The following is a 25831-nucleotide window of genomic DNA, read 5'->3' on the forward strand; positions in this document are numbered from 1 at the left end:
GCTAGAGAAAGAGGCTGGGGAATGCTGGAGCCTGAGAGAGAGGCTGAGGCAGGACCTGGCAGCTGGGAGGGGGAGCCAGCTGCTCAGGCTGGGCTCACCTGAGCAGGCCACCTTCTGCAGGGCGTGGCCAGCAGGGGAGAAAGAATAGAACAGGAGCAGCCCAAGGGGTGGGCAGGTCTATCCCTCCTGTGGAAGCAGGCAGCACAGAGCCCAGGACTGTGCAGGCCAGGAGGGACACCAGAGCCCAGCCTCCTGGGGTGTGTTCTTTCCACACACAGGACTGTGACACCTTGAACGTGAAAGGCCAGGAATCTGCCCACCCCCACGGGGAGCCACACCAGCCCCCTAAGAGGCCTCACTCTCGGGCTGCATTGGGAAGACAGCAGGTGGGGGGAGACTGTCCCTGAAGAGGAGTCCGCAAGCCCCTGGCCACCTCTGTCACTTGAAGGCAGAGGGAAACAGAGCGGACTTCTGGTCCACAGGGGAAGCCAAGTCAGGCCGCAGGGTGGAGACGTGCTCTGGGGTCCCCTCTGCTCTGTCCTTCAGCCTCCTCTTCCCCAAGGGCTCCTAGCTCTCCGCAAACTTGGGGTTCATGACTGTCGTGGTGGCGCTCTTGAAGAGGGGGTTGTCCTGGTGAGGAATGTGGACGTGGATTCTTAGAGCAGATGCCCCGGGCACCGGGTCAACACTGGGGGGTGAGCAGGGCAGAGCCTGGGCTCACGCAATCACTGGGGGACAGGCTGTTGGGGCAGGGTGCGTGCAGACCTGCCCGGACAGCCTGCAGCAAGCACGGGGTCACAGGGCCCGGGGTCTGTGGGGACCACCAAGGACAGCAACTTACGTTGTTCCACTGGGACTTGAGCTTCTCCTTCTCAAAGCGTCTGTACTCCCGGAGGTCACTCAGGTGGGTCAGGGCCTTCCAGATGACCAGCAGGAGGACGCCGATCAACACCACCCCTGCCACAGTGCCCCCTACGATGGCTGCGATGTTGGGACCCTTCACGCACTCTGAGGAAGCACACATCCTGAGCATCAGTCTTCTCAGCCGGTCAGCGCCTCGTCCCATGGAGGTCCCCACGTGGGGCTCACCCTCCATCACGTTGCTACAGGTCGATGAGAGAGCCCGGCCCTGGCCCCCACCAGGACACTCACAGGCCACTTGGCATGGCCCCTTGTTCACAAAGAAGGCGAGGCCAGGTCACTAGCCGACCTAGCAGAGCCTGGACAGGATGCCAGCCTGTGGACAGGGCCACCACCTGCTGAACTTTGGGACCTGCGGAGTCTGCACTGGCACCCAGGTGGGAGGGTGCCCGAGGCCCAGCCGCCTGGCAGCCCTCTGGGGGCTCCTGAGCTCTGCTGGCTCACCAGGGAAGGTGTCTGTGGTGACCAGAGCAGGACCAGCACCTGCACTCGGCAGGCAAGGCAGCTGTGGCTCCTGCTGGGGGCCCTGGAACCCAGGCAGGAACCTCTAGGGCAAGCCCCGATTTGCTGGGTCCCCAACAATGACTTCTGTGGCTCCATCTGTGCCTTTACAGAGAGCTCTACGGTCTTCTCAGAGTTTAAAGAATTTGGCTGGAAGCTGCCCTGAACCATGAGCCCATATCTGTCCATCAGAGTAACCTGGAGATGGCCATTATGTGGGCGGCTGGATCTGAAGCCCAGGCCCGAGGATGGGCTGTGAGCTGCAGACAGGGCACAGGGAGGTCTGAGCCCACCGCCTCCACACATTCCCCTCTGTGGAGGGGCTTCCAGGTCTCAGATCAGTAAGAGTCCCGTGTGCTGCTGACCTGGGCTTCCTGTGGCCATCTGAGTGGCCGCCCAGCCCTGTCCCTTCAGCAGGAATGGGTGGGGTGCTGCATACCTAAAACCCTAAGGTGAAGGTTCAGCATCCCCAACATCTTTGGTCATTGTCACACAACATACCTCCCACCCTTCTGCCCACTCCGTCTCCTGGGCTCCAGGACCCTCTACCTACCGTTCTTCCTAACATCCTCCACCATGTGCCGTCCAGAGAAGGCTCTGTCCACAGCCCAGACTCTCCCCATCCACTGCGCCCGTCTCCACTCTCCATGTCCTTGGCCCAGCGCAGCCCTGACACCCTGTACCCACCCAGCCCCTGACAGGGCAGCACCCCAGGCCTGGCGGTGTGGAGTGGTGGTCCGGATCACGGTCTTTCTGATTCTCTCGTGGCTGTGTCTGGGCTGAGAACTGTCTGTGCAAAGGTGCAGGTCAGATGCCCAGCTGCCATGGGGACACGGGCCCTGGAGGCTCCGTGCCAAGGCACACAGTGAAGTGGCACCCCCTTTCTCCACAGAAAAGCCCTCTCCACCATGGCTGACTTTAGGACTGTCGGCAAAAGAGTCCCTGAGAAAGAGTCCAATGTGGATAAACTTCCTATTTTCATGTCACCCTGTTTACTTGGCCACTGGCTGGGAAGACACCTGCACTCCAGGTGCTGGACACCCCTTACCAGCTTTTCACACATGTATCCAGTATAGTAGTTTGTAGAAATGTGCAAACAAGGCTCTGGCCTTGAGTTGGGCTTCACAGAGATGTCTACATTTCTAAGATAAGTTACAAGCACACATCCTGAGCATCAGTCTTCATGGTAACAGCTCCATGGTAACAGCTGGCAGGGGAGGAAAGAGAGGGGAGAAGCAGCTCCCCCCTTCTCAGGTGTGGTCCTTGAAGGTTAACGTGCCCAGAACAGTGAGAGAAAAAGCTGATTTATGTGAACTTCTGCAGACTGTGAACTTCTGAGCCCCTCCCCTTACACGCTGGGCATAAAACTCTGAAACTCCCTGAACTCGAGGTTCAGGGGGATTGATTGATTACAGCAAAAGCTGTGCCCTCTGGACCTGGCTGCAGCCAAGTAAAACTGTCTCCTGCTGTCTTGGGTGCCCTGCCTCCTTTGTCCCTACAACAGCGGCTCCTTGCAGTCAGGACCTTGGTTCAGCACCTTCTCCCAGGGATGGAGGTTTCTGGGCAAAACAAGATGACCCAATGTCTTCCAATCCTGCATGCTTCAGACTGCCTGCTGCGCTGGGACTTCCCACAAATGACCTCCGATGATGAACGCTGTGGGACATACGTGCTGAGCGGGCTTGGGACGGCCAGACTCCGTCGAAGCCGGGCTGCCATCTGGCCCCACTTTTCTCTCCCTGCGTCCGTCTGTCTGTCTGCATCCCCCATTGCTCCTGCCTGTCTGGAATCTCCTTACTAGCAGCTGTGGCTCAGAGAGAGGTGAGAGGGTGCAGCAGGGCAGGACAGCATCTACCTCGTGCCCTGACACACAAGCGTCCACCCAGCCCTGACAGGACAGTGTCCACCTCATGCCCTCACAGGATGGTGTCCACCTGGCCACCAGGCGGGCTTTGGAAAACCACACTTGCAGGTCCACTCTTCTTCCTCAGACCCGCCTTGCTGCAGGATCTCTGGACTCCTCCCAGGCTCCTAGGCCCCTGACCCGGAGTGGACTGCCCCAACCAGACTCTCCGCCTCCCTGCCCCAAGGCTCTCATCCTTCCCTCCAGGAGAACCCCCAACGCAGTGGCCACAGCCCACCCTGCACTGGGCATCTGTGCCTGACGGTGGCCCTGTGCCAGGTAGCCCCTTAGAATGTGGACCCAGAAGTCCAGGTCAGGGCCTCAGTTCACAGGTGTCACTGGGCCGGGGGCAAGGGGACAGCTGGCAGTGATCAGGGGTGGCAGTGCCTGGGACTCTCCAGGTGGGGACCCTGACACAGCTGATGGCTCCCACATCAGGTGGGAGATGGCCTCTGGCCATGCAGCACCCAGGGGTGCTGTGCCCAGCATGCAGCTGCACCAGCCCTGGGACCCCTGTGGCCGCACCTTGCCCAACGCTGTGGAGTTGGAGAGGACTCAAGGAGAGGTCCCTGGGAGGGCAGGAGGACGCACCAGTCTGCCCTGCCACCGCTCCTGGCCAGCTGCCCTGCACAGCTCGCCTTGCCCCAGGAAGAGAGACCCTCCCACTGCAGGGCCTTTGCCCTGGGCCCGGGCGCAGGTGGCCTCACCTCGGCTCTCGTCCACGTGCATGTCGTAGCGGTTCCTGCCGTCCCGCTGCAGCAGTGTGTAGGTGATCCAGCAGCCCTCCGAGTCCCTCTCCTTGCAGGCCTTGCCCTGCCCAGGGCGGCTGGGCAGCAGGCTGCTCTTGCACGCTGTGCTGCAGTTCTTCTCCAAGGGGCCCTTCTCAAACTTCAGGCACTCGGCACAGGAGCTGCAGGGGACACAGAGGGGGTGTGTGGGTGTGTGCGGCGGCTACGGGTGTGCAGGGTGCAGAGATCCATGGGGTGCAAGCACATGTTGGGGCATGTGGGGCCTGCTGGGACCCTACAGGACGGCTGTGAAGGCGTGTTCTCCAGGTGTCCTGGCAGGGAGGCAGGCTGTGGCGGGGGACTCACATGTACATGCTGCAGGGAGAGGGGCAGCCCGGGCAGTCCTGGCACAGGGGTGGCTGGTAGCCAGGGTCACACTCGCACGTGTTGCAGCGGCACCGGCCGCGGCCACTGCACTCCACCCGCGCAGCGTTCAGGCAGCCTGCGGTGGACTTCCCACACTGGCACGCTGAGCCCTCGAAGTCCTCTGTGCAGTGGCACTGGCCACAGGAGCAGCTCCCCCTCTCTGGAAGACAGCAGGGGCCACTGCAGCCTCCATCCTGCCCGGTGGCTCCCTGGCCCCGGCTCCCTGGGTCCCCCCACCCCCTCGCCCCCGGCTCTCTGGCTCCAGCTCCAGCTCCCTTGCCCCCTGCTCCCCGGCTCCACTCCCTCGCCCTGGCTCCCCAGCCCCAGCTCCCTCCCCCCAGCTCCCTCGCCCTGGCTCCCCGGCCCGGCTCCCTGACTCCAGCTCCCTCACCCCGGCTCCCTCGTGCAGGCCTGAGAAGACAGGGCCGTGTGGGGGGACAGTGCAGGCCTGAGGGAACAGGGCCGTGTGGGGGGACAGTGCAGGCCTGAGGGGACAGAGCCGTGTGGGGGACAGTGCAGGCCTGAGGGGACAGTGCAGCCTGAGCCCGGCTCCCCTGCCCCGGCTCCCCCACCCCAGCTCGGCCTCAGCTGGGAGTCTGCACGCAGGCCTCCTCCCCTGCCCTGCCTCCCCTCCCCTCCGCTCCTGAACCCCCCGGGGCCCTGGGGATGCAGTGAACCAGTGCCTGAGTAATAGTCCCTGGGCAAGCCCTCCTGGCCCCCACCAGCAGCATGGCCACTTGGCCATTCTAGGCCTCCCATCCCACTGTGAATGGGACTCGTGGTCAGACCACGACCATCGCCCATGGACCCTCCTGCGAGTTCACCTCCCCCTCATGGACACAGAAACAGGCCTGGCAGAGAGGAGGACTGCTGCAGGTCCTGCCCCAGTGTCCCCTGCTCAGGCTCCTGGGGCCAGTGGCCGAGAGCCCCACTGGTGGTCCTTGTCGGTGACTCAGCCCACTTACTTGGGCCACCGCAGACTTGGCCGTCGTAGCGCTCACAGTTGACATTGTCGCACTCGCAGTACTGCCCGAAGATCTCCTTGTTGGGGACGTCACTGGTGTGGCAGATGCACTGCCCACAGATGCAGTCGCCCAGCCCTGAGCACACGATGGAGCTGTTGTCCTTCCGGCAGCTTCCCTCCAGCTCCTGGCTGCTGCGGCCCTGGGTCTGGCACTCGCAGTTCTTCCCGATGTAGCCAGCATCACACCTGCAGAGGGCGCAGGTCAGGCCCCGGGGTGGGCCGAGGACCTGCCCTACACGGCACCTGCTCCCACCACGAGCTGGGCAAGGACTCCGGGAGGGGACCGTGCCTGACCTGGCCCGTGAGCACAGGCCTCGGGCAGGCTCCCCACAGAGCCAGCCTGTTCCAGGGGTGATGTCTGCCCACAGGTGACCGGAGCCTCAGGGGCCGCTGGACGTGGCCCTGCTGCCTTGCCAGGACACTGCTCTGCTGTGTCAGGGGACAGAGTTGTGGAGGTGGGGACAGTGCAGGCCTGAGGGGACATGGCTGAAGAGGGGGTGGGGACAGTGCAGGCCTGAGGGGACAGGGCTGAAGAGGGGGTGGGGACAGTGCAGGCCTGCGGGGACAGGGCCATGTGGGGGGACAGTGCAGGCCTGCGGGGACACAGCACCACAGGAGGCGAAAACCAGGAAAGCAGTCAGGAGGGAGAAGGTGGTGGTGACAAACAGGCAGGTCCCCTGGCAGTTCTGACAGCTGTCTAGCCCCAAGGTGGGCAGCCTGGGCAGTGTGCGGGGGATGGACATTACCAACAGGGGCCAGAGGGTGAGCTGGCCCCTCTGAGCAGGGGCGGCTGCTGGGGCCGACGGTCACCTCCTGGCTCCGCGGCCTGCCCCAGCCCTCCGCCCTCTGCCTGGGCTTGGTGCCCCCTCACAGTGGGGAGCAGAACGGCCAGGGCAGCCCAGGGCTGTGGGTTCTGCTTGGAGGCTCCCTGGGGCTGAGGCGGAGGTGAATGGGGTGGGTGGACGGCTGGCCCAGGGGCGTAGGGCAGTCTCTGTCCTCTGGTGAGAGCACCCGCCCCTCTGCCAGCCGCTTTCCGGCCTTAGACGCTCCGGGGCTGAGAGTGGAGCCCAGGTGGCATTGCTGAGGGTCGCCCCGGCTCCGGAGCAAGAGCAAGGGCTCCTCCTGCCCTGGGGAGGGTGGGTGGGGTCCCGTGGCCACCTGCGCCCGCCTCACCTGCAGACGCCGCACTCCAGGGAGCCCTTGCCTCCGCAGAGGCCACGGTTCTGGCTCTGGTCCCGGCACCGGCACTCACACCGGGGCAGGACCTGCACGGTCACTGTGTCCGTGAAGCCCAGCGCTCGGATGACGAAGGACTGCTCCTGGATGCACTCGGTGGCGGTGACCCGCACCTGGAAGGTGATCTGCCGAGAGGAGTGGCAGTGCTCAGGTGGGACCGTAGGCGACCAGGGTCACAGCCTGCCTCTGTCCCCTCACCCAGCCTCAGGGGACATGGGGCTTGTGTGGATGGAGGGTGCTGGCCTCTCAGATTAACTTGGGAAGGAGGCCATGTGGACTGTCCCCAGCTGAGAAGAAAGAGGAAGCACTGGTGCTCGGGGGTCAGTGCCGTGGACCAGGCGGGGGAGGCCCGTGGGCTCTGCCATCACCAAGTGCGCCAAGGCCCAGACCAGGGTGAAGGGCCAAGTTGTGGGGACAACATGTCCACGTATCCCGTCCATAAGTCCAGTGTGCTAGGCTGACAGAGTCCCACGGGAGTCCTGGGCCTGGGGTGGAGCTACATTCTGAGCCCGGGAAGGGGGAAAGCCCCAGTCCAGGGGCCGTCAACCAGGGGCACGAAGGTGCGCAGTCAGCCCCAGCCCAGCAGAAGGCCCTGTACATGCTGGCCCAGGAGGGCAGACGCCACCACTGGCCACAGCGTTGGTCAAATTCAGCCATGTCCAGGATGGGTCCGAATGATTTTTGCACAGTACTTTAACATAGAGCAGGAATGTCGTAAAAATGCATAACTAACAGCTGCAAGTTAGAACTATGCTCCCCCGCAGGGCATGGGGGACATTCTGGTAGAACTTCATAAGCAACATCTAGGAAGTAGCATCTGAAGTAAGTCCAGGCTCATATTTAAAAATGCAATAAAAGCAGACATTTTGATAAATATTAGTTCACAGAAAAAAGAAAAAATGAATAACTTGATGACGATTTAAATCTGAACCATTAGGGAACTCGGTGACTTTCTGGTCACTTTCACGGCGTTTTGCCCGGCTCTGCGTGACAACTGGCTGCCCCCAGGGGGCGCTGTCGTTGTGAGAGCCTCCTCTACCCTGGGGAGCACCAGGGAGTTGGGGTTCTTAGGAGTGTTGAGAAACCTGCTGGTGCCCTCCCTGCGTCCTCTCCCCAGCACTGGGCACATTCTCACGGGGGCCTCTCTGGCCTCATCAGAGGATGTTAAAGGTGGGAACACCTGGCTGGCTGGGGGACAATGCTTCCCCTCTCCTTGGCCCCCTGGGAGCCTCTGCTGGTGTCACGAGATCCCTAGCTGACCTCCTAGTGTGAGGGACCGAGACCCCAGCCAGGCTCACCGGGACGTTGATCTGCACACCGTCACAGTCCCCTCTGGGCTGGCCCTTGTGTGACTGTCCGTTACTGCAGAAGGAGTCGTAGGAGACCCTCAGGGTGTCGGGGATGGTGCCGTGTTCCAGGAACACCCTGGAGGAGAGTTTCTGCAGGTAGAGAGGCCTGCTCAGGGCGCTTCCCACCCGCTGCCCAGCCCTGCTGGCCGTGGACCTGCCTCTCTCCTCCCAGCCCCACATGGGTAAATGACACACAGGTCCACTAGGAGCTCAGCAGGATGTGCCAGGGACTGGAGGGCAGCAAGACAGGCCACCTGCCAGGACCCACATGGACCGGGCCCTGAGCCCCGTGAGGATGTCCTCTCACTACCGAATCCCAGCATCAGCACAGGGGGCAGGAGAGATTGATGGGGGGACGGACGTGGACAGAGACAGAGAGATGAAGGGCCACCCCAGGAGGAGAGCTGCGGCAGAGCTCACCCAGTCCTCATGTGAAGACAGAGACGCAGGCAGTGGCCAGGGCACAGGAGGCCTGCTGGGGTTCGGAGCTCACCAGAGGTGAGAGGCCAACGGGCCTCCTGCAGGCCTCTGTTCAATCTGGGGCAGCAGCGCTCAGGGGAGCTGCCTGCTGTGTGCCGCAGGCCTGGCCTGCCTGTGTCCAGGCACCACTCGGGTGCATGCCCTGGCCCACAAGGACCAGGGGTCCCCCAGGGAGCAATCCTGGGCTGCAGGTGGATGACCCACACTAAGGGGGAGGACCAGGGTCGAGGACCCCTGAGGGGCTTGCCCAGGGAGGGGTAGGGCTGACAGGCAGAGACTCCACCTCGAGGGCTGGACCCGGGTCCACCATGATGATTTCCAGGGCTTCCATCCCACCTGGGATGCCACATCTGACCCCCAGCCGTCCACATCCCACTTCATGGCCACCAGCTAGCAGAGCCTGGGTGACAAGGGCCTGGGGCCTGTGTTTCAGGGAGGGTCCCTGGGGGTCTGGGGTGGCACAAGCCACACCATTATTGAGAGGACACAGAGCTGGCTGTGTCCAGGAGGCTGAGTGGGCCTGCAGGGGCTGCAGGAGGCCACAGCTGGGCCCTGTGATGCAGCCCCTCCCTCACCTCTGCTGACCAGCAGCTGGGAGGACAGGATTGGCCACCCGAGGGCCCCGGCCCACCCTGCGGGGCAGTGGAGGGGACTCACGTTGTAGGCATCCTTGATGAGCTGCACCACGTTGCTGGAGTCCTCAGACAGCTCCCCCACGGCCGACTTGGGGATGATCTCTGTGAGTTTCTGTGGGTGAAAAGGCCGGGCAGGGGGCAGCTGGCACCTGGCGGTGCACAAGCACCTGGCATGTGTGGCACCCGTGGACCAACCGGCCCTCGGGGAGAGACAGCCCTCAGCAGAGGCTCTGCTCGTTCTGTGGTTTAAATGCTCGTACCCTGGTGGACTTGCAGCTGGTGACATGGCTGAACTGGGGACACACGCCCTGGTCAGCTGGGTGGCATCCCCAGCACACAAGCACAGCAGACAGAAGCACACCCAGCCCAGACACCAGCACCGCGAGCAGGAATCGGGGGGGGGGGGGGGCTCTGAGCGTGTGGTGGGTGTGGTTTGATTTTGACAGGGACTGTGTGCATAACCCTGTGACAGCTCTGGTAGACCAGTCCTGCTGTCCAAAGTGTCCATGGTGGGGGCCACGTGGAGCCTGGACAACAGATGGACCAGTCCCTCCCACACCCACCTTGGCGCTGTTCAAGTGCTGTGCCGATTTCTCAAAATAAAAATACAGTCGCCGCCCCCCGCTCCGCCCCCAGGAGCACACAGTTGATGGTCGGGCCACTTTCCTGGCCAGCACCCTCTGTGACGCCAAAGTGGAGTCCAGTCCCCGGCTCCCACAGAAACGCACGCTGAGGAGGGCTGGGGGGCTCTGCCCTACACACTCCCTGTGGCCTTGACCACCGCAAGAACCGAGGCTCAGGAGGCCTGTGACCCCAAGGCACCGAGGTGGTGGGCTTGGGACTCGGGTCTCCTGTCTGCACCCTGCTGCTCCCTGGAATGCCTGCAGAGCACTGGGACCAGCTACGACCCCACAAGAGGGGACATGGCAGGTGAAGACATGGGGCTGTGATGTCCTGATGGCGGGCAGTCCTCCTGCCTGCTGCCCGCTGTCTGCCCTGTGCTGAGCTGAGCCACGGTCCTGGCAGCCTGGCAAGCTCCACTACCCACTCTGGAGGGCTGGCTGGACACCTGCCCCACCCCGTGTCCCAGTGTCCTGTTCCTCTCTGGAGCCTGGCACACCTGGCCGCGGGAATGCCGGTGGCTGCCAGCCCCCGTACACCTCGGCCGTGTGTGACTCATACCTGTGACTGCATGTGACGCGTGACCCTTGCTCTACAGTGAGCGCTCTATGAAAGCACCCGCCTTCCCGGGCAGCCCTTGTGTGCTCTTCCTGCCCAGACTCTACGTCCACCCTCAGCCCTGACCTGCAGAGGGGCAGCACAGAGCACAGGCGGGAGGGCAGAGGCACACAGCTGGAGTTCACGTTTGTCCCCTGGAGGTGACTGGGATGCAGTCTCAGCTAAGGAAAGGTCTCTGCCACCCAAGGATAACTCTTCCCTCTGAGCTCACTGCGGGGGAGCTCAGGTAACTGTGAGCGTCCTCCAGGGGTACTGTCACCCCTCATGGAGGAAGCTGAGGATTCATGCTAACAAACAGGCCCAGGTGGCCCAGCGGTAATGGAGCTGGGACCTGAGGCTGGCCGTCCGGGCCTGTCCGCTCTGAAGAACTGGTCATTAGGCTGCATAAATACGATGGCCACATCACCTTCCTCTGCTCAGGCCTCCTGCACCGTCTCCTTCTGGCCTCAGGACCAGGTGCCGGGCAGCTGCTGGGTGCAGAGGGCTCCTCTAGGAGTGAGGTGCAGCACTTCCCCTTGTACCCAATCCCTGCTGCAGGGTAAAGGGCACTGTAGACACGGCTGGCCCCAGGAGGTGACCTCAGAATGTCCTGCCTGGGCTGGGGCCACTCCAGGCAGCCCAACAGTGTGGTTTAGGGGCACCTTGGGCCAGGTTGGATCGGCTTGGTTTCCCAAGGGGCTGGAGGTCAGTCATCAGCCATGTTTATGCAATTGACCTGAATAAAAACCCTGGGGACCGCAGCTGGGGAGCACTACGCTGCATGGCAAGGGCCCCTGTGTGTGGTCACATGCTGTTGCTGGGAGCATTGAGTAGTGCCCACGCCTGCGTGGGGAGGGAGCCCCGTGTCCTGGACTCCGCCCCGGGGGCCTTTCACCTGGTTTCAGTCTGCATCCTGCAGGCAACAGCTTGACTGTGAGGCTAGTTCTCGCGGTCCATCTACCAAATCCCTGGGCATCGACCCCTGGAGACGCCACCCGAGAATGTGGCTGCCTTCTGACACCAGGCCAGGCATGGGTCACCAGCAGCGGAAATGTGGGACAAGGCACGGGTCGGCCAGTGCCTGGCTGTTGCCCTGACAGAAAGAGATGGTGCCACAGGTCTAGCAGGGGGCTGCAGGAAGCCCCCCTGACCATCAGAAACATCGGCCAGCTGCTCCTCGCTCCGGGACGCCTTTGGATCCAATCGATACTCTCTTCACAGATGCGTGGGTGGAGGCCAGACCCCTGGTTTGTGAGTTGAGAGGTTGAGGACTCCCGAGAAGACGGGGGCGTCTCCCCCCAGGTTTCCATGGCGGTCAGGGGACAAGGGCTCTTCAGACACCGAGCCTGGGGAGCGGGGCCTGATTCCAACTGTGCCCTCCAGCCCGAGGCACAGGTGGGGGATGCTTCCTTCCCCAGCGCTGGGCGGCTGCTTCAAAGCCGAGGGCCGGCTGTGTTGGTCCTGGCTCCTGCTCGCGGGCATTCACAGAAGGTGTGCCCAGCCCACCGAGGGGAGAGAGGTGCTCTCGGCCAGCACAGCGGGAGCTCCCAGGGGAGGCGCACAGCATGACAGGCTCGGGCTCCTGCTCACCGAGGTGCCATCTGCCTGTGCATATCTTTCTTGGTGAAAGTGTCCATGTTCGAAGGTGTGTGGGTAGAAAACAAGAAAGTTTCCCCAAAACAAAAAATTGGATCCACAGATACAAGAGACTTGCTGCATCCAGCAGAAAAGGAGACACCTCCGTCAGCATAGGGCCTTGATGGTAGGCGGGGTCCTTGTGTCCCCATGGAAGGGTCACATCCCCTAAAGGGAACTTCAGCCTTAGGTTGTTCCGGTCACATCCATACGTGGTCACGGACGCCCACACAGCAGTGCACAGAAGCAGGACCCAGGGACGCTGTGGCAGTGCTGGGCTGTCATCCTCCTGCTGACAAGACCCGGCCCCCACCCCACTGGCCCAGGACGCAGCCCCACTGACCTTGTAGGTTGGCACCATCCTCTCAGTCACTGCAAAGATGGGCTGGATGTTATTTTCAGCCAGAGTGTGTGCCAGCTGGCCCACCGAAGGGTAGTCCTGGGGAGAGGGGTGTCCAGTCAGACAGCTGGCCCCCGAGGCTGGGGACAAGCCTCCCAGGCCACACGGAGGAGGCAAGTGGCCTAGGCCCCCGGGCACCAGCACCAGCTCAGGCCCTGCCCGTCCCCGTGTCGTGGACGATGCCTCCTCTGGACAGGGTCCAAGAGAGTGCCCAGAGGTGGCGTGAGGTGGCAAAGCAGAGAGGAGACACAGTCGGAGAACACGGAGAATGGCTGTGCCAGGGCACGTGGCCGCTCCACCTTCCCCACACTGACCAGTGTGTGAGCAGCACTGTGGGGCGTCTGTGCCGCCGTGCGGGCTGGGGAACACCTGGGGCCCTACCGGGGCAGAGTCTGGGACACGTTGCTCACCACAGTGGCGCCCACTTGCATGGGAAAAGGACACTCACTTTTGGACAGAGACCATGATCAAGGTCAGGACATGTGGATCACAGCCACAACAGCCCTCAGAGTCTGTGGGCTCCAGGTGGGGGCCCCTGAGCCGACCATCTCTAAAACCCTTTGCACCACATTTGGGAGGGCAGGGATGGGCCGCCCAGGGGTGGGGACACTGTTAGGTGGATGAAGGTGACTTGGGAACAGAGCACCACACAGCCCGCGTGAGCGAAATGAACCCCAGTCAGGCACCCACAGAACCGCCTGTCCATCAGCAGGGTCTCCTGGCCAATCCTGGAGTTCAGCCAGTTCCCCCGACCAACTCCAGTGGGACAAGGGGCTCTGAAAACCCCTTTTCCTGCCCCAAGCCCTTCCCTTCCTGCCCTAAGCCGGGTCGAGCCCCCAGCACTTCTTCTCAGACCCTCTTCTTACTCTCCTGGTCCGAGAGTTCTGCCCGGGAGTGGGGTCTCAATAAAGCCTCGTTCAGTGGCCTTGTTAAATCTGCCTCCTTTGGGTCGCCACTGCCTGACCTTACGGACACCGAGCCCTGGCGAGCCTTTCCTGAGGACAGGGAGGGGGCCCTGGCTGAAGCCTGGGGCTAAAGGGTCAGTTCCTGCACCTGACCTTACCGGCCAGGGGGACAGTGGGCCTGGAGCCTGTCTGCAGGGCCCATGCCCTGGGGGTGAGGGTCAGGGCTGCCTGGCCGGAGGCAGGGTCTGAGGGACCTCACCGCGGCCACTCAGGGCTTTGGGAAGCTCCTTCAGACTTGGTATTCAGGTTGAAGGAGGTGATGTCCAGGGCCTGAGGTCCTCAAGGCCTCCTCCCTCAGCAGAGCCCTGCCCCACTCCCGCCCGCAGAGGCTCACAAACTCATTGCTGCGCTTGTACAGGTTGTCCTCCAGGTGGCAGCGGCCATCGTTGGGTGTCAGGATGGCACCCAGCTTCCCGTCGCCCGCGAAATGGAAACCATCATCAGTGGCGAACACAAGCAGCCTTGTGACGTTGCGCCAGCCAATTTCCTCCTGGGGAGAAGGCAGCAGGGGTCATGCCCGCTCCCAGGCTGGGTCCACCCCAGGGTCTCACAGCAGAGACAGGACCCAGCCAGCCCCGGCAGACGCCTAGGATGCCCCGCAAACGAGTGAGGCGAGGGAAAGCCGACTCCGAGAGCCCCGACAGGGCTGCTGGGCCCAGACGTGCCTGGTCTCGCTCCTCGCCTTCGAGGCCAAAGACCCCACAGCCACCAGACCTCGCTCTCCTGCAGGGAGGCCGGCTGCCCTCCCAGGCCCCGGCCACCAGTGGTGGCCAGCGGAGGTCCCTGAGATGAGCTGCCAGCCAGGGCACGCGACCCTGTGGCGCCTGCTGGGGTGCCGGGTTTGGAGGGGCAGGGCCTCACCCGGCAGGCAGCGACTTGCATCATGGCGTCCAGCCCGCCCTCGGGAGCGTCGAGGTTTCCAGAGATGAGCTGCTTCCCGACCTCCGCCTGGAACTGGTTGGAGTTGTCGGTCAGCTTCAGCACGTGCCGGAAGGCGAACGGGGGCTGGCACTGCTTCTCCTTGTTGGGGCACGGGTTCCTCAGCTTCTCGGGGTGCGTGTTGACGAAGGGCAGCACTGTCTTGTCCACGAAGGACCCGAAGCCTGAGGGCACAGGGCACGAGGTGGGCAGGTGAGGGGAACAGGTGGCAGGCTGGGTCCTAGACAGCCTTGGTTTCCCTATCCTGTGGCAGGGCCCAGGAGAAACACGGCGGCACCTGTGGTCGTGTGTGTCTCATAGGTGTAGCAGCTGTGTGCACGCGCACATATGACCAGCACATGTGTGAGCATGCGTCAGTGTGTTCATGTGTGCACATCAGGACCGAGGCAATGTAAGCCCAGCAGCTTGGGAGGCTGAGGCAGGAGGATCGAGATCAGTAACAGTGAGGCCCTAGGCAACGCCATGAGACCTGTCTCTAAACAAAATACAGAACAGGGCTGGGGCCGTGGCTCAGTGGTCGAGTGTCCCTGGGTTCAATCCCCGGTGCCCTCACAGACTCAGAAAGGCTGAGGCAGGGCTGTTCAGGATGACACTGGTGGGGACCGCAGGTGTCCTCACCCCTCCCTCTGGCCGGCCGGGCCTGCCTTTTATGGACGTGGCGGAAGCTGTCAAGTCTGAGACCCCTCAGCCTGCAGACTTGACCGTGGTTATTTCTTTGATGCTGTGATTGCTGCGTGGTTCACATAGTCGCAGGAATTAGCTCCGTGAGACTTCTGTCTTTTAAACGTATCACAAAATGAACAAAGGGGCTGGGGAGAGGCTCGGTGGCGCAGCTCTGCCTGGCGCACACGGAGCCCTGAGTTTGAGGAGGGGAAGAGGAGCGCTGGGTGCTGTCCCTGAGTCTCAGGGCACCAGTGACTGGACGCGGCGCCTGGTGGGGACACAGACCCAACTCTGGCCCCACGGGTGTGCTGGGGATGCCATGTCTGGAGCCCCAGGTCCCTGCACCTGGGGTCCTGCGTGTGTGGAGGGGTGTGGGCGGCAGAGCTGCCCAGGCCTCGGGGAAGGGCTGAGCACGGCCTGCGGTGGCCGAGGGCCTCACCAATGCGGCCGGACTCAGTGATCTCGTTGAGGGCCTGGAGCAGGTCACCGCCCAGCTTCTTGACGTTGATGAGGTCGTCCAGCATGGAGTACGAGAGGTCCATCAGGTAGTACAGGTCGATGGGGTAGCCCTTGGCCCGCCGGAAGGTCACGTTGAACACAGCCGCCTGACCTGCCGTCAGGGACAGAGACAGCAAGAGGCTCCTGGCACCTCGTCCAGGGCATCTCAAGGGTCATGAGCTGGCTGTGCCTTGCTGGCCCTCGTCCCCACCCCCAGGCCCTCCAGACCGCCCTTCACATGGCCTCCGGAGGCTGTGGGTAGGACCCAGGACAGCCAGGCCGCATCCAAACACCGAGCCCTCCCCCCACGTAGGCTGTGGAGGGCACTAGGTCCCCAGGTGGCTCCTTATCAAAGGGGCAGCCGCAGCCACTGGCCCATCCAAGGGGGCTGCCAGCTCCAGGCCTGGGGCTCATTCCGCCACACCTGCTCCTCGGACAGCAGGGCAGGGTGTGCTCTGAAGCCGGTGTGTGGCCCATCTGTGGGTGGCACTAGTTCCCCAGTCCCTCAGTCTCTTGACTGCAGGACTTATCAGAGCCCTAACTCTGGCACAAGTTCCAGGCTTGTTGAGAGGGAGAGAGAACATTGTTTTCCAAATGTTCCTTCTAAAAACAGACAGAAGACAGGGCTGAGAGGGAGACCAGACACCCAGTGCAGACATGGAGTGGGGAGGGGTGGGAACCTGCCTGGGGACAGAGCGGGGACCTGGAGGCGCTCAGACTTTGGCCAGCCCCCAGCAGCCCCCAGCAGCCCCAGCCTCCCCCGACCCACCTCACACCTGGTCCACCCTAACACCTGGAGTGGGCCCATGCTCCTGGACACACAGGGTGCCGGCTCAAGCACAGCCTAGGCCCAGCCTACCTGGTCGCAGGTACAGTGTCACTTTTTGTGGGGACAGCTGCTTCCAGGCCCCCTCCAGGTCCTGCTGGGGTTCGGCGAGGCTCCTGGGGTCCATTATGTCATCAGCCGCACAGCCCTTCTTCAGCAGCTGCTCCCGGGTGTCACAGCGGACGGAGTCGGGCTCCCCTTGCCCCGTGAAGTTCTGGGAGGGGGCAGTCACGGGTCGGGAGGGGCCACACAGCAGGGCTGCAGGGGGCTGCTGGACCCTTGGAACTGAAGACCCAGCCCTATCCCCCCCTCAACTGCACTTGGAATTTGGGACAGAGTCCGCGGAGGAGTTGACCGTCTCCCAGCAGCCTCTCTCTGGGCTCCAGCACACACTTGGACCCTGGGGAGCAGACCACTCCCCACCCTCGGCCTCCCCAGCAAAACGCCTGGGGTCCAGTCTCCTGCCCAAAGGCTGATGGAGAGAGTCGGCAGCTGGCCCCAGGGCAGGGAGCAGGCCTTGAGGGCCTCCCCAGCAGCTCCTCTTCCCAGGGAGCGGCTTTCCCAGGGAGCTCGAGCCACGGGCAGCCACGGGCAGCCACGGGCAGCCACGGGCAGCCCAGGAACCCCGGGCCACAGACAGAGCCCCCGCAAACGTCCTGGCACTTCAGTGGGAAATGCAGACAGAGGGAAGCAGGGTCCTGGGCCCAGGGGGCTCGATCACTCTGTCCTCACAGAGGCCCCTGGATCCCGACACGGGCGTGTTTGGTCCTGGCCCTGGGCCAGCACCCGCTGCATCAAAACTGTTAAATCACAGAGCGTTGAGAGGAGACTGGATGAGCCGCCGCTCTCACAGTGCACTCAGAACAGCCCAGAAGCATGGGGTGGGCTAGTGCCGGCAGGTGTGGGGGGAGGGAGGCTGACCCTTCCCGGGCAGCGTGTCCCTGTTCGTTTGACCTGTGACACTGTGTTAATGCCTTGCGTCCTTGAGAACTACAAGCGATCGACAAGAGAAAAGAAACCTCAGATGCAGCCCAGACAGAACAAGTGAGCCTCCCTGTCTTTATTTCAAATGACCAGAATGACCTCAGGAGGGCGGGGGCTCCAATCTGCCCAGGAACGTCCACACCCAGGCTTGGACCACACTCCTCAGGCCAAAGAACACAGATGACCCCAGCAGCACTGGGCTCTATGTGGGTGTCACTGCAGTGACAGCTGGTGACTCTAAAGCCTCTCTCTGCACGTGTCAGGATTGGGAGTGACAGGAGATGTGCCGAGGAGGCTGGAGGCCCCTGCTCAGGAGAAGGAGCCAGGGACCCTCAGAAAAGTGCAGACTCTGGGGCCAGGGCAAGGGCAGTGCAGGTCAGACCCGGGGCAGCTGTCAGTCCAGAAAGCAAGACAGTGCTCAGAAATATAGAGGTACAGAGCCCACGGGAAGGGGTTGTGCCACCCGGGGCCATAGGGCGGTCACAGTGTGAACAGCCCTCACAGAGCGTAGGCTACTGGCCGGTGCTGGTTTGGGGGCAGACCCATATCTGCCAGCCTCAGAAGGCCTCCCCACAAGCCAGCCCCGCTGCCAGCTGCCAGGGCAGACAGTGGCATGGTGTGGCGAAGCCTGGCAGATGCCACCTTACCACAGTGACCAAAGTGTACCTCAACCAGAAGCCTGGGGCTCAGGGACTGGAGGTTCCCGCCAGGCAGGGCCACCGCGGGCCATGGTCATTCCCTTCTGAGGTCATCACTTTGAAACACAGACTGTGACTTGAGAGGAGAGGGGGCAAGATCCCACCAGAGTCCGGCTTTTCACCACGTTCTGAGGCTGGACTGTCCCCCCCACACCTGGTGCTGCATCTGTCCACTTGGGGAAGCTTATCTCCCATGGCCTTGATCAGGGCTCCCCCATAGTGGTGCTGCCTGAGTTACAGAGAGGCCTTCAGCACAGGCTGGGTCTGGGGCGGGGGACGGGGCTGGGGCTGGGGCTGGGGCTGGGCTGTCCCAGGGCAGCCCTGTCAGACTAACAATCCCGTGGCCTCTGAGCTGCTTCTGTTCCCCACCTTCCAGGACTTGGAGATGGTGACCCTTGTTGTCCCTGGCTTTAGCAGCAGGGATGGGGCCCAGGCCAGGAGGGCAGGAAGGGCGAGGGCAGCAGAGGCGTCCATGTGGCTCTTACCAGCTTCTGGCACCAGGCGCAGCCAGGCCCCGACTGGACGCAGTCCCGGCAGGTGCTGACCTTGTACTTGGTACATTCCTGAGAGAGGGCTGGGGATACGGACAGGCAGGTGAGTGGCCCCGTGTCCACCCTGGCCTACCGTGTGGGGTGAGTACAGCAGGAGGGTGGAGGGGGCCCTGGGGAGAGGACGGGGCCAGGCAGCGTCTGCAGCTCTACAGGGGCCCAGGAGGGGCTCCGAGTCGCCCCATGTCGGGGTGCAGAGCAGATCCCCAGGAGGATATCAGAGCCACCACCTGCGGCTCTGTGGGGCAGAAGCCAGTGTGGGGTCCTTCCTCGGCCTCCCAGGGAGCGTGCGACTCCGCAGCCCGCTCCTCCCCATCTGGAAACTCCACGTGTGTAGTTACACCCCTCCCCAAACTCACCAGACCCAAGGAAGAGCAGCCCCACCAGGGAGAGCAGCAGGGGGCACCGGCCCAGCATGTCCTGTGGAGGGAGGGCCTGGGTGACTGAGGGGTCCTGCTTGTGGTGCCTTGGGGTGAGAACTGGGCGTGCTGGCTAAGCCCGGTTACCTTGGGGACAGTGCTCATCGGTGCTGTGGCCCGTGGGACTCTGATGCACCTGTCCTCACCCTTGCTCCCCCAAACCCTGCATCTACCCCTGGCACTCTGGGTGGGGCTCCCCCAGACCAGTGGCCCTGCCAAGCCCCACATCCCCGTCTTCTGGGAGATGGCCCTGTTCCCTCCCCAGAAAGACTGCAATCAGGGCTCAGAGATGTCTTCCCGTTGGGCTCAGAAGCAGAACTCCCACTGGGTCTGGCTTCCTGAGGCGGCAGCAGGAGAGGGGCCACCCCAGCTCCGGCCTCCCGAACCGGCATCTCCCCACCTGGGACACGGGGGTCAAGCTGAGGCAGCTGTGTCTGGTCCCACCTTTCCACCCACACCTCAAAGCTGCCCTGTCTGGGGACCACAACTGTGCCCCGACCCTCAACTGACTGGGGCCTTGCAAGGAGCCCTCAGATGGTCCCCTCTTGTGAGGCCACAGCTGCTCCGAGCAATGCAGTGGGTGAGCCCGTTGCTGGTTCTGGGGAGGGACCCATTTAAACACCGTGCTCTCTCCTGGGCTACCACAGAAGGGCCCCCTCCCCATACAACACTCATGACCACCAGCAGGCGAACTCCTTGGGTCCCAAGTGGGGAAACGGGGGCCCTAGGCAGCAGGATGTGAGCAGGTGCCCCAGCACCTCCATGCACCCCCGAGAGGGGGAACACAACTTGGTTACAGCAAGACCAACCCACAGACCACAGAGTCCTGACCTTGACCACAGGAAGTAGATGGGAAGGGCCACCACCTCCCTGTCACTCTGACACCATGAAAGGCCCCAAGGTAACTGGGAGCTGGAGGCTGCTAAGAATAGTCAGCCCCCCCAGCCCCACCCACCCCACAGTGGAGCCAGACCAAGGGTGCATCTGGGAGCGCAGTGGGTAGATGGATGAAGGCCAAGCTCCCGGAGGAGAGGCAGAGCCCAGAGGTGGGGCTGAGCACTGGCTGGGCAGCCAGGCTTCCCTCCATGTGGGAGGCAGTAGCAGCGCCGACCCCCAGCCCCTGCAGCCCTGGGAGGCTTGGCAGAACCTTCCTGGGTACAAGGGTGCGTCCCTTGCCAAGATTAAGGTTCAAAGCCCTACAGGAGGCTACTTGAGAAGCCCAGGAGCCACTGACCTGCCAGACCTTTGCATCAGAGCTGCCCTTGACCTCCACCCACCCGCTGGGGAGGGTGCTATCGGAACCCAGCAACCTCAGGAAGTGGTAAGTGTCACCAAGTCCCAGTGCTGCCGCGGGCCAGCCGCCCGGGTACCACCCACCCCAAAGGAACGCCGGAAACCAGGACCCTAGTTCACCAAGTAGCAAGCTGGGAACTGAGTGGCCCTTGGAGAAACAGGACTGACCCTTCCCCACCTCGCACAGGGCCAGCACAGGGGCTGCACCCAAGTCCCAGGACCCAGAGGTGGAGGTAGCAGATGGCAGGTTCAAGGCCAGCCTGGGCAACTGGGTGAGGCCCATGGTAATGAGAATGAAAAGAGCTGGGAGGTGGCCCAGGGGCAGAGCACCCCTGGGCTCAGTCCCCAGTACAAAAAAAAAGAAAGAGAAAGAGAGGAGGAGGTAAGGAAACTTGAACAAGACCGCAGAGGGCGGAGAGCAGGTGTTAGGGTAGGAGCCTGGTGGGAGGGCTGGACACAGGTGTTAGGGTAGGAGCCTGGTGGGAGGGCTCCCGCTACAGACACAGGCTGGCCACCTGCAGAACCCTAAGCCAAGCTGCCTGAGAAAACCCAGCTCCGCTGGCCCCAGAGAACTTTGCATCGGAGCCTGGCCGGAGGGTCCTGCTCGGAGAAGGAAGCCACCTGTGCTGCCGGGTCAGCGCCCCTCAGATAAGCACGTCAGGTGGGGCCCAGGTGCCGGGAGGGGTGGAGAGGGGAGGAAGCCGGGTCCTGATGGCCTCGTCCCGCTCCCTCATTTGCGATGACAGGTCTCCCCCACCTTTTTTTTTTTTTCAGTTGTGGTTGGACACAAGACCTTTATTGTATTTATTTATTTTCATGAAGATCAAACCCAGGTCCTCACACCTGCCTGTCCACCTGCTTGTCCTGAGCCCAGGGACAGCCGTTCAAGTGCTCTGCCCCTGAGCCACAACCCCAACCCCCAGGTCTCTCCCCAAACTGGGGGGTCACGATGGCATCTTTTCTGCTTCACACACGAAAGAAGTGGTCAGCAGCTGGCTCCAGGGGCTGGAACACCGATGGGTGGCCACAGGGGCTCTGGGCAGATCTGGGGGGCAAGAGGGCCAACGGGAACACAGGCAGCAGAGACGGTTCCCCAGCCCCCAGGGCGACCCCCAGGTGCCTGTGAGGCGAGAACACGCCGTGAAGTCACGCGGCTGCCGTTTTAGGAGCCACGGTTTCTGACCAAATGGGGGAAAATGAACCTCCAACCCATATTAATCACCATTTAGAACACTCCAGTGAAGACCCCAAGACAAGGAGAGACGTCATATTTATGAGACCCGAGCACAGGGACAGCCGTCCTCTACAAGCTAAAGCCGGAACCCAGGGAGGCAGCAGCCCCACAGCTTTTGTGTGGACATAAAGGAACGGCAATGAACACCTGCAGATCAGTTTTAAGAAATAAAACAATCAGGAAATGGAAGATGTGGTCTCAGACGAGGGAAAACCCAAGAAGATGGTGGACCCTGAATATGACAAATTTTGTGCATCATAAATGCATAACAGGGGGCTGGGGCTGGGGCTCAGTGGGAGAGCGCTCACCTAGCATGAGCGAGGCCCTGGGTCCGATCCCCAGCACCACATAAAAACAAATAAACAAAATAAAGGTACTGTGTCCAACTGAAAAATAAACATTTTTTAAAAATTGCATAAAGGAAGCTACTTAATATCTAGTGTAAAAGGTGAAGGGTGATCTTCATCTCTGAAGAGACCTTAGACACTCATAGCTTTTGCATGGGTCAACATATCCTAGGAAAGACCACAGGTGGTGGGCGGGAGAGTCACAAAAGCAGAACCACTCTGGGAAATGAACAGAAGTCACCCTCGCCCACGCCGGCCTGCCCACGCAGCACCTGGATCTCGCTCGGGCAGCTGTCAAATTGGAGATTTTTAGCCTTTATCACCAACGCCCTGCAGAATCGAGCCCAGCAACAAAACGCATGACCAACGGCTGAGGCCACTCAGGCTCATGGAGGAAAGTGAGCGGGTGGACGGCAGAGGCAGGGGTCATCTCCAGCTCCGAGGGAGGCAGCGAGAGCGCTCCTGATGTTCCCCGCTGTCCCGTCTGGGCTTTCTGCTGTAGGCTTGACAGCCCTGAGCTCCACAGTGCCCAGGGCCCTATTTGGAGTCACTTCCCCAGATTCCCAACCTGCCAGGTTTTTTTCCCTACTGCCCACGTGTTTGGGGACAGTTACATCACGGGGAGGGCCAAATGGGGCCTCAGGGCCCACTGGCACCTGCTCACACACCCCTCAGGGATGGGGCAGCCTGGGTGTCCAGGCTCTTGGCGGGTCATGGACTCTGCCCCTGCTGAGGCCCACAGTCCCCACTCCACCGAGTTTCCATCACACTCCAGATGCTCGGACCTCACACCAAAAGGCCCACACCCGGCACCTCGGTGCTTGAAACTCCAGGGGGCGGGACTGTTGCCGCAGGGCTGAGTCCCTGCCCACCCCAGCCCCGGAGACTGAGAGAAGCCCGACACCCTCTCCCCCGAGCAGCGGGAGCATGCCCTGGGAATGGAGGTCTCAGACTGGCCAGACCAGGGCATCCCAGAGGCCAGCCCTGCCCTACGTCTTTCACCAACAGGAAGTGAGGTCATGGCCAGTCATGGCTGGGGGAGGGGCAAAGGCTGTGAAAGGCCAAGGCCATGGCATTAAGGTCAGGGTCAACTCCAGGCAGGGGGCGGTGGTTGTACAGAAATAGGACTGGGCATTACCTGCAGGTCCACCCTGCTGGCTTTAGCCCGAGTTCCCCATGTCCTCCTGGGTGGGGCTCTGTGCCTGCTCCCTATTCTACTGGGAGGACAGGGGACAGCTCTGAGAGTCTCATGAAGAAGCCCGGCCAGGTCTCTTGCTCCCTGACTCTGATCCTTGCTGCCTTGACCCCGGGGGAGGGAGCAGTGTGGACACACCCCCTTTGGAAGGCCTCAGGGCCGGGAGGAGGCCCCCGGGGGTGCGCACAGAGCAGGCCTCACACATCACCTCTTCACGACAGGCTGCTCACGCACAGGGTGGGTTCTGGACACTAGCCCTGTCCAAGGACTTGGGCCACGCCACAGGTCCTGCCCCAAGAAAGTGTCCCTTAGAAAGGCGACTTTCCTGCCCAGGAGCAAAGAGTCATTGCCCCTTGCCCTGGCAAGGACTGGGCTCTGAGCCATGGCCAGAGTGGAGGCAAACTCCTGCCAGGCTGACCACACAGGCCGGCTGGAGAGTCAAGGCTGGCCCCAGCCAGCTAAGGCCCTGTCAGCACCGCCCGCTGCAGCCCAGGAGGCTGGGACAAGGGGCTCACAGTCACCGGCTGCCCGCCCTCAGCCTGCTGCTGCCCCTGCTGTGGAAGGCTCATGGCCCTGCACACTCCAGCAGAGTCCAGGAGGGGACCAGTGGTCCCCCTTGAGATCCAGTTTGTGCAAAGGAGAATGGACACTGGTCACAGTTAGGGCTCTGCCTCCTACCTAGAGGGTGTCTCCGGGGGTCACCAGGGACTGCCGGCCACCCAGGTGCGGGCTCCCTGAGTGGGGCTTCTCCGCAGCCTGGCCTGTACCTGAGGGCGAACCTGGCATTGCCACACCTGCACTGGCAAGCCACTGGGGACGTGGCTACAGGAGGGACCACGGTCACTGCAGAAAGGGGGGCCTGCAGGGGGCCTCTCCACAGAGCAGAGGCCCAGGCTGCACATGGCCTTCAGGCCTCTCAGCCACCTGTCACCTGCAGGACAACACCTGGCCTGAGTGGACAGAGCCGTCCGGGGAGCCCGAGGTGTCCCTGGGTCTCTTCCCCAGGGAAGTGAGGCAGCTGGAGTTTGACAACTGGACCACCCCCACTTCACAGTTGGGGAAACTGAGTCCCAGGGGGCCAGGGGTCTGCTCACTCACGCCCCTTCCAGACGGTGAGCACAGAGCCCCCTCCCCTGCCCGGATGGAAGGAGGCTCCTCTGCAGAACTTCCCGTGAGGGGCCTTGCTGCCTCGGGCTCTCTCCCAGGTGGCCCGGGATGACTGTGACTTCAGCCTGCCTGTGTGCCCCTTTCGGTGTGAATGCCACCTGGGGCAGGCAGCCACTGAGCTGAGCAAGCTGGGCTCAGCAGGGGAGTCCGGATAGGAAGCGGGCTTCTCTGCCTCTCTGCTGCCCTCAGAAACTGCCCGTGTGCTCTTGCAGAGACAGCGGCCCTGGTGGCTGGGTGCTCCACCTGTCCTGGTGCCTGAGAGCAGAGACCCAACCTCAGAGGACCCTGGTCTGTCGGATGCCGCAGCCCCATGAAGGTCAGGTGGCCATGGGTCTGGGCCCTGTCGGGTGTCCACCCCTTGGTCCTACTTGGGTTGTGACCCCCAACAGGCACTGGATTCAGGGCCCGAGGCGTGGGCTCAGCCACCACTGCTCAGGGACCTCTGCGAGGGCCTCTTCTGGGCGAAGGACTTCCTCCCTCATCTGAATGCTCTGGGCCAGGCTGGGCCCAGGCGTCACAGTCCAGAGGCTTAGCCCAGACCGGGGGTCCCCCCTGGGACCCCTCCAGCAGTTCCACCTGGAGCCAGGCCCCGGCCGCCCCTCCTCCCGGTCCCTGCCCAGTCTGGCCCCCTCCTCCACGCCTGGGCCAGTGTCACTCCTGGGAGGTGGGCCACAGCGCGCCTCCCTGCCCACAGCTCCCCCACCCGCCGGGCTCCACCACGGAGGCTCCTCAGTTACAGGTGCCCCTGGCCCTCCTGTAGCTCTGCCCTGAGTGGCAGGCCACCTCCCCTTGCCGGGTCTCATTAAAGGGGCTTGGACTCACATTCCCAGGACCCCTTCCCGCTGGACGCCCTGGACTGGGAGCCTGCACAGGTCCCCAGGGCCCACTCCAGGCCCAGAGTCGCAGGGAGTTGTTCCCCAGGAAGCCGCTACTCGAGAAAAGCCGAGCACTGAGTGTCCCTTAGGAGCATCCTGGCCACGGGCCGTACTCACTCACTCTGTCTCCTGGCGGCCTCGGCTCTGTGTAGGGCTGGACTGGCTGGGGCTTGCCCAGCTGCGCGCCAGGCTGGCTCGCGGTCTCCTCTGGAGGACACGGTGAAGGCCCAGTTGTGAGGCGCGATGCTTCCTGTTCTCAGTCAGCTCCTCAGAGGAAGCAGAGTGACATGTGGCTGGTTGCCCCACTGGGGGCCCCTCACCCCAGTTTCTCTGCTCACCTTCTGCAGCAGGCGGGACTAGAGACAGCCCCAAGCAAGGGCGGGACCTGCCTGCGTCCCACTGCTGCTCTCCTGTTGGGAAGTGGAACCCTGTGAAATGGTGCTGGTGACTGGTGGGAGACCGTCTGCAGACCAGCCAGACAGAGGGAGCAGCTCCTCAGCGCTCCGAGAGCACGGAGCAGGAGGAAGGAGGCCGCCGAGCGGGGCCCGGGCAGGGCGGAGGCCGGGCAGCAGCCCAGGGTGGTGAGCATGGGCCAGGCAAGAAGCCAGGCAAGACGGCACCTCCAGCACAGACTCCAGGAGGGACCCACAGACGGGGGGACCCTCGGACGACAGAAGACTCCAGCCCAGAGGCCCCACCGAGGAGGCCACTGGGTGGCCCAGGG

General features: G+C 62.7%; 1 protein-coding gene across 1 annotated transcript; it reads right to left on the reverse strand.

Moving 5' to 3' along the window:
* Itgb2 (integrin subunit beta 2) lies at positions 1-25476 on the reverse strand. The gene is made up of 16 exons (XM_046438956.2): positions 25225-25476; positions 18937-18997; positions 18515-18603; positions 16381-16561; positions 15463-15633; positions 14283-14524; positions 13756-13911; positions 12400-12495; positions 9226-9315; positions 8038-8178; positions 6677-6864; positions 5445-5689; positions 4420-4639; positions 4033-4235; positions 842-1008; positions 1-630 (listed from the first exon to the last, which is right to left on the reverse strand). Exons 2-16 carry the CDS (start codon positions 18992-18994, stop codon positions 568-570), a joined length of 2310 nt encoding a protein of 769 aa, XP_046294912.1. The 5' UTR covers positions 18995-18997; positions 25225-25476; the 3' UTR covers positions 1-567.
* Positions 25477-25831: the final 355 nt, after the last annotated feature.

Source organism: Marmota monax, unplaced genomic scaffold (assembly GCF_021218885.2).
Source record: "Marmota monax isolate L192 unplaced genomic scaffold, Marmota_monax_Labrador192_F-V1.1 WCK01_AAM20220418_F8-fsc00125, whole genome shotgun sequence".
NCBI classification, from domain to species: Eukaryota; Metazoa; Chordata; class Mammalia; order Rodentia; family Sciuridae; genus Marmota; species Marmota monax.

Excerpts from the sequence above, each read along its gene's own strand:
- Itgb2 (XM_046438956.2), bottom strand. The coding sequence starts at position 18,994 with ATGCTGGGCCGGTGCCCCCTGCTGCTCTCCCTGGTGGGGCTGCTCTTC. Across the intron at positions 14,525-15,462 it reads CACTGAGTCCGGCCGCATTG|GCTTCGGGTCCTTCGTGGAC; the intron begins GTGAGGCCCTCG and ends CTGTGCCCTCAG. Across the intron at positions 9,316-12,399 it reads GGATGGTGCCAACCTACAAG|AAACTCACAGAGATCATCCC; the intron begins GTCAGTGGGGCT and ends TTTCACCCACAG.